We start from the raw sequence: 8,698 nt of genomic DNA on the forward strand, positions 1-8,698 counted from the left end.
GTGCTGTGTGGGATGGAGCTGCGGGGGCACTGGGTCAGAACACACTGCTGGGTGGGGGAGGAGCGGGCTGGGGCCCCGCTGCTGAGTGGGAGAGACTATGGGAGGCTGTCTCTGTGGCAGGACAGCTTGGGGGAGAGACACAGAAAGATAAGGAAGTCAAGGCACATTCAGCACCAAGCCGTCTAATGGCTTGGCAAGAGAATCATGGCTTCCGCCTCCCCTGGAAGGCAGCGCCTTGGATCAGTGAACAGACTGCACAAGTGAACGTGGTGACCCTGACATTGAAAGGACAGAGAGAGGCAGAAACTCAGAAACTCTCTCTCTCTCTCATCTATCTATCTATCTAAAGACAAAAGGGAAAGAATCCAAGAACTGGGGAGTTTGGGAGCTAAGTGTCCTCAGAGGGATGCTCCTGGTCTGAGGGTTTGTCCCAGGGAGGGTGCTAGACCCAGCCTTCCCAACCCTCACAGACGCCCTGGGAAAGGGGGCGAGGAGGGGCTGCTATCCCATTTTACAGATGAAGCTATAGAGTCTCGTGGGCTTCAGTGACATGGCTGAGGTCACGTAGCCCGCTAGTGGCAGAGCCGGTCCTGGTCTCTGGATTCCTCCGTGGAAGGGCCCAGCAAGAGAGAAGTTGAGGCAGGGAGCGGGAGCGGGAGCCGGGCGCTGGTGGAGGCGGAGGGCTCTGGAGCAGGATCCAGGCGTCTTCATGTCCCATCCATCCCCTCTGGCTTGGAGATGTGCCTGGCAGGCGGCCCATCCTCCTGGGGATCAGGTTCGGGGAGCCTGCCCTCCCACCCCCATTTCCTTTCTCTGTCAGCGTCTGCGGCCCCGTCCTCATTCCGGGATCATCCTGGGGGTTCTTCAGGGAAAAATTTTAAAAAAACCAAAACACCCAAACCCGTTTTTCCTGGAATTAATACCCGATGGGCAGGATGATGAGAAATGGGGCAGGGGCGGGCCCTGCTGGGTACAGGAGGAGGGGGATAGCATGGGGTGAGCACCTCAGATGTGGGCTCTCGACCCTTCAGCTCTATTCACTCACTTAGCCCCCACCCCCTCACTAGCCCTATAAAACCCCCAGACCAGACTCCCTGCCGTCATCAAGCCAATGCTGTCAGAGAGCCACTCCTGTGGGTTTCCGTGTCTTTCTCCTGAGGGGCGGTTGGTGGTTTTGAACTGCTGACTTTCTGGTTAGCAGCCTAGAGAGGAACCCACTATACTACCTGGGCTCCTCTTAAGGGAGGTTCTATTACCATCCTCATTTTACAGGGAGGGCCCATCCCCATCCAAGGCCACACAGAGAACTGAGCCACAGAGAGGGCCCTAAATCATCCAAGGCCACACAGCCAGTTAGTGGCAGGACTGGGATTCACACACAGGTGTGGAGGAGGAGGAGGCAGGTGCTGGGGATGCAGGACCCAGGCTTTATGCTGTGCTGCTTTCCCAAGAAGACAAGCTGTAAAGACACAGGTGGGGAAGTCCCTCCTGTTATCCCACTGCCATCCCTCCCACTCTTGCTCTCTGCCTTCTGTAGAAACGGATCCATCCCCTCCTGCGTATCAGACTTTCTAGCCCCTCAGCCCCAGAGGGGTATGGGACACAGGGAGATAGAGAGGGGTCCTCAGCAGAGGGAACCAGCTGGGCTTTGAGCAGGGGCTGGGGGAGGGGCCTAGAGGGTTGGGCATTGAGTGTGGTCTTGAAGGCAGAGCGGCCTGGGCTGCTGGGGCCTGGGGGCCTGGCCGGGAGCCCAGGCGGTTTGCTTCTCGAGGTGGATGAGGGGAAAAGTGTCAGCTCATTCCTGACTGTAAACACAATCCGGTTCCCACGCCTCCAACGAGCTCTGGTGGTATTCTCCACCCTCTCCCCTCTCCTGGCCAGCCTCCTGCCGGGGTCCCCCCCCATAAAGAAGCCTATTCTAAAGAGATGCAGAACCCTTGGACCCACTGGGGAGCTGCTGCCAGCAGCCTGGACTGGGGCCTCCTCTCTGACATTGCTAGCTGTGTGGCCTGGGGCAGGTTATTTACCCTCTCTGTGCCGGTTGACACATCTGCCCGGTAGGAATAATCTTGCCTGCCAAGGTGGGCTGATGTAAACTGCTGAGGCGGTGGTCCAAGCAGGCTGCCCCGTGCTCCGCCTGACCCAACCGCAGCAAATGACACTCGGGGGGCCTTGAAAAGTGTGCGTGGGAGGATGGGTGGGCAGGCGGGGGGGATTCGTGATCTTTTCATTTGTTTTGTACAACAGCCACGTTGTTATTGTGAGGGAAGTTGTTTCAAGCCAGACGGGCGGAGGAAGGAGGGAGAGAAGGTATCTGAACTGGAAAAGAGGGGACCTGGCCTACAGAGGGGAGGTCAGGACGCTGTGTGGACCCAGTGAGTGAGGCCCCAAGGCAATGTGGGCCTCAAGGCACAGTGGGTATCGAGAGTCTGATGAAAAACCCTTGAGTGAGCTGTCTATTGGAGAAGGGCCACTCCCCTGGCCCTGGGAGTGAGGGTTGTTGGGACAGGTAAGGCCGGACTTCCAATGGCCTGGGCCTGCAGGGTCAAGGCTCAGATAGAAACAAGCCAGGAAGCTCAGCTGGAGCTCTGGGCCCTGTGTTGGCCTGTCTTCCCTGGAGGTGGACAGGCTACACCCTTCCCATCCCTGCCAGGGCCGCATCCCATTTCCCCACTCCCTACCGACCACCCACTGGTCTCCCCTGACCCCACCCTGGCTTCCAGCCCCAAGGCTGACCAGCTGACAGCCTCCCCCATCGTTCCAGCCCTGCCCAAGGCCCTTTGAGGGAAACAACCTACCCAACTCCAGCCAGCTAACCCCGCAGTCAGCCAGAGGGTGGGTGCTGGATCCCTCCTCCTGCTCTCCCCTCCCCATCCAGGGGCATGGAGCCCCAGGTGGATGGTGGACTGGACGTTTCCTCTAGCAGTGGTTGGGGGAGGTGAGGGCAGGTATGAGTGAGGGGCAGGACCGCCTTACTCAAGCCCAGACCCGCTGCAGGTTTGTGCACACTCCCCCACCCATCCCAGTGGCCTCGAGCTCTAGGGACAGGTTTGGGGACCCTGTGTGTCTTAGGAGATGAGGCTCACTCTGGGACAAGGGAGACCCTGCTGGGCCCAGACAGGCTGGGCTCCCATCTGAGGACAGGGTCATGCCAGGCCCGGAGAGTGCGGTTCTGGAAGAGGGCAGTGAAGACTGAGGGACGTGGCCAGGGAGGTGTGTGCCCCAGGCCCCTGACTGCCAAGAAGCCTTGAGGCTAAGATGGGGAAGGGGGCCTAGAGGTGGGCACTGGGCTTGGAAAAGCAGCTAGCGCAAGGCAGGCTGCGAGGGGGCAGAGGAGGATGGGAGGAGACAGACTGGAGAGAGTGGGTCAGACTCCCTTCGAGGGAGGACCCCTGCTCAGCACAGGGCATGAGCCCCTGGTAAGAGGCTCTGGCTCCTGCTCTATGCCCTACCTCTGGCCCCTCCAGCCCCCCACTCATGCTCCTTTCTGCTCCCCTCAGTGTCCCCTCCCACCACTGTTTCCTACTCCTGCTGTTTCCTATTTTCAGCCTTCCTATCCTGAGCCCTGGGTCCCCTGGGACGCGCTTCGGGGCTGGGCCTGCTGCGCCCCTCCCTGGTTCACCTGAGTCTCCCAGGCCCCAGGATGCCCTAGAGGCCTGGTGAGTTACCTGGGACTGAGGATGGGTGGGAGGAAACTAGCAGTAGAGATTTGCCCTGAGGGCTGAGATGGGGCGCTGGAACCTAAGGTGGGAGGGAGGAAGTACATTGTAGGTGGGGGGCTTTTTTTGGGGGGGAAGGGGGGATAGTCAGGTCAAGGAGGGTGGTGTTCAGTCGGGGGACTACTGCTGGAGGTGGGATTTTGAGTGTGCCATCGATGGGGTTAAATGAGTCTATCTCTTCCTCCAAGATTTGGCTGTGGGACCCTGGGAATGTGTGGGTGGGGGGCGTGGGGTGGGGCCAGGAGGCAGGCATTCCAGAGATACTCAGGGGGGTAAGGGGCCAGTAACCACGACCTTTCCCTCTTCTCAGAAAAATTACAAGCAGATGTGGGTGCCTCAGGAGGTCCAGAGCAGGGAGCCAGGGCAAGACTTGGGAACACCAAACACGGAATTGGAAACCAGCGTGGGGGTGGGGCTGCCGGATCTCTGGTCGCCTCAGAGCCCTGGGGAACTGAGGGAAGGGTTCTCTGGGGTCCGGATCCTCCTCCCACCCACAGCCCCAGCAAGGCCAGGGGTGGAGGAGATGGCCAGTGGGGCCCATCTCCAAATGGCTGATGGTGGTCTGCAGTCGGGGAGAGGGGGTAATCCCTCCTGACTGAGGCCCGATTGGGGACCTCCTCAGGTGACACCTCATAGAGCCGAGGGTGGTGATGAGCTGGCAAGGGTCAGCTCTAGGATGTGCATGGGGTGGGGTGAGGTGGGCTGGTTTGGGGTGTTTGCTGCTTTCTGTGGGATAAATACAACCCCCCCCCCACACACACACCACCAGCAGCCTGATTCTGAGCTGCCCATCAAGTGTGGGGGTAAGGAGAGAGATGGGGACAGTTGGCTGTCTCCAGCCTGCACACCACTGATTAGAAAGGACTTCTTTCAAGCACCTGGGACCCAGCCCCATTCAGGGTCCACCACAGCCTTGCCCCCAGGGAAGGGAGGGCACTCCTGAGCCCCAGCTGCTCAGAGAGAGCCCTGCCCCCTTCCTGGCCTCCAACATGACCTCAACTTGCTGGTTCTCCTTTCATGCCTTGGTATAAATATTGAAGCTCCCGGTCAGGCCCTGGGCTGAGGGCGGGGGACTCAGAGATAGAGTCCCTGCCACCAGAGGCTGTGGTCAGAGAACCGATATTACAACACCGGTGACTGCAAGTAGGGGGCACCTGAGCCACTTCTTGGAAGCTCTCTCCACTGACTTCAGCCCTCAGGCTCCTGGCTGCAGTACCACTGCCCCCTGCTGCTCTGCGCCTGACTCGACTAGTTGAAGGCCCCTGCAATGTCACCACCCCTGAATCCCCTCCTCCTCCTGGCCTTGGGCCTGAGACTGGTGGGATCCCTCAGCCCCAACGACCCCAATGTGTGCATCTTCTGGGAAAGGTGAGTGCGTGTCCTGTTGTGCCTTCCCAGCACCTGCACTGTGCCCGCTCCTGGCTTCTCTCTCCCCATGCCCCCTCTCCCTTCTTTATTTCTCTTGGTATTCCCTCTCTGGGCTGTCAGAGAACTTCTTCCTGACTTGGCCTCATTCTCTGTCCCATCTCTAACCCAGTAAGTTTTCTGTCCCCAGCCACTGGCCCCTGTGGCAGGCTGACTGCAGGGCAGGGAGCAGGGTGGGGGTCACTCACGGCCAGGGTGGGTGGGTGGGGAGGCCAGGGCTGGGCAACAAGGTCCAGGGCAGAAGTGGGCCTGCAGGGCCTCCTCCGCCCACTTCCAGTGGCCCCAGAAGCCTGTTCTAGCTTCATCTCCTCAGACAACAGGCAAACTGAGAGGGGGATGGAGGAGGGGAGGGAAGGGGAGGGGAAGGAAGGAGCTGGTCCAACAGTGGGAGGACAGGCTTCGATGAGGGGTCCTGGGAGTGTTCCAGTTAAGGCAGAATCACTCCAGGCTGGAGCGGTGGCGTTCCCATCCCGGAAGCCCAGACCTTGGGGTGGTGGTTCCCCACTGAGGGCTAGTGCTCCTGGCCTGGCTTCCTGCTTTCCCTGTGCCCTGCGCGCCTCTGACCCTGTGCCTGGTCTCGCAGCTTTACCACCACCACCAAGGAGTCCCACTCGCGCCCCTTTAGCCTGCTTCCCTCCGAGCCCTGTGGTCGGTCCTGGGAGGGCCCCCACGTCTGCCCGCGGCCCACGTGAGTGCCCTTCCCTCCCGCTCCGTCTGCCTGAGTCACCAGAGAAAGACACGCGTGCATGTGTGTGTGTGAGTGTGCTGTATGCTTGAGGTTAGGTGGGACCAGGAAGGATGACCCCTCCTATACCCCTAGCCCCTAGGGCTGCAGTCAGGGCCCTAGGAGGGGGTGGCCGGGACTGAGGGCCGCTGGGGTCTCGCCAGGGTCGTCTACCGGACCGTGTACCGCCAGGTGGTGAAGACCCAGCACCGCCAGCGCCTGCAGTGCTGCCGGGGCTTCTACCAAAGCAGCGAGACCTGTGTCCGTGAGTCCCAGAGGGAGCTCCCGCTCCCCACCTTTCCCAGACAGCGCAGAGCGGACCTGGAGGGGCGCGCTGCTGGGCCCTGGAGGGGGTGGGGCCAAAGAGTGGCCGGGGCTTCCCACCAGCTACTTTTCCGCTCCCTGGAGTTTAAGCCCCGCCCCTGGCCGTCTGGCCACGCTCTCCTTGGCGGTGGCAGCTTCACGTCCCCAGTCCCTGTCCCTTGTCCTTGAGATGCAGCTTCTGCATCTCTGTCGCTCGTTACCCTAGCGAGCTTCCCTTTGGGCTGTACCCCTTCCCACCCGGCTGACTGGCTACTGTCCGGTCTCTCCCGGCCTGCCCCCTTCCCGCCCCCCCCCCCCCCCCCCCCCCCCCCCCCCCCCCCCCCCCCCCCCCCCCCCCCCCACCCCCCCCCCCCCCCCCCACCACACACAATGTGACCCGCTGTCTGGAGTCAGTCTGCCTCTCTCTCCTCCTCTCCCCAACCGCTGCAGAGTCTGTCCCAGCCTGCCCTAGGCCCTCCCAGGGCTCCTCTATAAGGGGGCTTGTGCTGGGGCCTCTCTGGGGAAATCACTGCCCCTTCCCAAGTATGCAGAGAATCTGTCACGTTCTGAGCGGGTCGCTGCCCCGGGGTCTGTGTGGGTCTTGGAGGCAGAATTGGTGCTGGGGTGCGGGGAGCAGTGTGGGAGGAAGGTGGGTGCAGGTGCAGGGTACATCTCCCCCCTCACACCCGTCTCTGCCCCAGCGCTGTGTCTCCGGGAGTGTGTCCACGGCCGCTGTGTGGCGCCCAACCAGTGCCAGTGTGTGGAGGGCTGGCGGGGCGAGGACTGCTCCAGCGGTGAGTGGCTGGGAGCTGTAGCCTCTTGCCCTCCTAGGGTCACTGTCCCTACCAAAGCACAGGCCCTGGGGACTTGCGCGGCAATGACCGAAGCCCTTTAGCCAGCTGCCTTTTCTGCAGATGTGGGGTGGGCAGCTGAGAGCCGGGCTGGCCAGAGGCTGGGCAGGGACTGGACTCCATGGTCGTGCTCTGTCCCACAGAGTGTGGCCCGGGAGTGTGGGGGCCGGAGTGTGAAAAGCCCTGCAGCTGTGGCAACAGCAGTTCCTGTGACCCCAAGAATGGGGTGTGTACCTGCCCCTCTGGCCTGCAGCCCCCCAACTGCCGCCACCCGTGCCCTCCTGGTCTCTATGGTCCTGCCTGCCAGTTCAGCTGTCAATGCCATGAGGCACCCTGTGACCCCCAGACGGGAGCCTGCCGCTGCCCCCCAGAGAAAACTGGGCCCACGTAAGTACTGGGGGGACAAACTAACGGGGCTGCAGACATGGGACCACACAGGGATACATGGGGTCATAGGGTCCCAAATGTGAGAGTAGAGTTGTAAGGATGGAGGTCTCTGCCATCCTGATCTAACGGGACCCCATGGTTGACTGGTTTAGTGCGTGTAAAAGGGCCGCCGCCTCTTGGTGTGTGACCCACCCCGCAGCCCTTGGAAGAAAGGCTTAGTGCCCCGCTTCCATGAAGATGACCGCCCAGGACCCCAGTGAGGAGCTGCTGCTCTGCATGCAGCACACGGGTTCCCACGCCTCAGACTGTAGCCCATCGCTGTGGTTTCTTGCCTGCCGGGGAGGCTTGTTAGGGTGGCAACATGGACGAGCATGGTGTGGAGCGGAGCTGTACAAGCGGCAGTGGGAGGAGGAGTCTGTTTCTAGGCACAGTGCAAGGAGCGGTGGGAAGCCACAAGAGGGAGAGAGCAAACACCCCCCCAAACCAAACCCACCGCTAGCAAGTTGATTCCCACTCAAAATGACCCCAATAGGATGGACTAGAACTGCTCCCTGGGAGTGCTGAGACTGTACATCTTCAGCAGAGCAGACCTGCATAGTAGCTGGTAGACTTGAACCACCAACCTCATAGTTAGCACGCCAATGCTAAACCACGACACCACCAGGCTCCTACAAGAGGGAGAAGGTGCTCCGAGAAGGCTTTGTGGTGGAGGGGGTCCCAGTCAGCTGGGGCCTCCAGGACAGAAAGATGCCAGGGGCAGAGGTGTTCTGGGAGGGCACCAAGGTGAGGCACTAGTGTAGGGTGCACAGGGAGCCACCGTGTGCAGCCCACGACTACACGCTTCCCCCACCTCCATTCCAGCACCTGTCAGTTCCGATCCTAGAAACCTGTACTCCCCAATTTCTGCAATGCCCAACAGAGAAGGGGGCTGGGACCCCGAGGACAGGGGTCTGAGTCTCGTGGTCCATCCTTCCTCCTGGGGAGGGCCCGCATGCCGTTATCAGCTCCTGGATAGGTAAGGAGGGAGGCAGGCAGGTACTGCTGACTCTGACCTCCCCACTCTGCCCTGCAGCTGTGAGAGGCCCTGTTTCCCAAGCACTGTCGGTGTCTGCCCCAACACCTGTCATTGCCACAATGGGGGTGTCTGCCAGGGCCCCCAGAGCTCCTGCAGTTGCCCACCTGGCTGGATGGTATGAAGGGTGTGGTGGGAGTCTGGGGAGGATCCTGTGGGTGGTTCTCAACAGGGCTCTGAGAAGAATGGTTTTTTTTTTTTTTTTTTTTTTGGTGGG

At 60.9% G+C, this 8,698-nt stretch overlaps 1 protein-coding gene across 1 annotated transcript in view; it reads left to right on the forward strand.

Annotated features, from left to right (window-relative positions):
* Positions 1-4,472: 4,472 nt before the first annotated feature.
* Positions 4,473-8,698, forward strand: part of PEAR1 (platelet endothelial aggregation receptor 1) — a 12,502-nt gene continuing 8,276 nt past the window's right edge. Inside the window, 6 exon segments of the mRNA XM_045298357.1 lie at positions 4,473-5,087; positions 5,728-5,832; positions 6,033-6,133; positions 6,873-6,965; positions 7,166-7,409; positions 8,482-8,599. Of these exon segments, the coding sequence (XP_045154292.1) occupies positions 4,987-5,087; positions 5,728-5,832; positions 6,033-6,133; positions 6,873-6,965; positions 7,166-7,409; positions 8,482-8,599 (762 nt within the window). The 5' untranslated portion in view covers positions 4,473-4,986.

This window comes from Echinops telfairi, unplaced genomic scaffold, assembly GCF_000313985.2.
Source record: "Echinops telfairi isolate 266 unplaced genomic scaffold, ASM31398v2 ScPeMD7_7425;HRSCAF=8463, whole genome shotgun sequence".
Taxonomy (NCBI): Eukaryota; Metazoa; Chordata; class Mammalia; order Afrosoricida; family Tenrecidae; genus Echinops; species Echinops telfairi.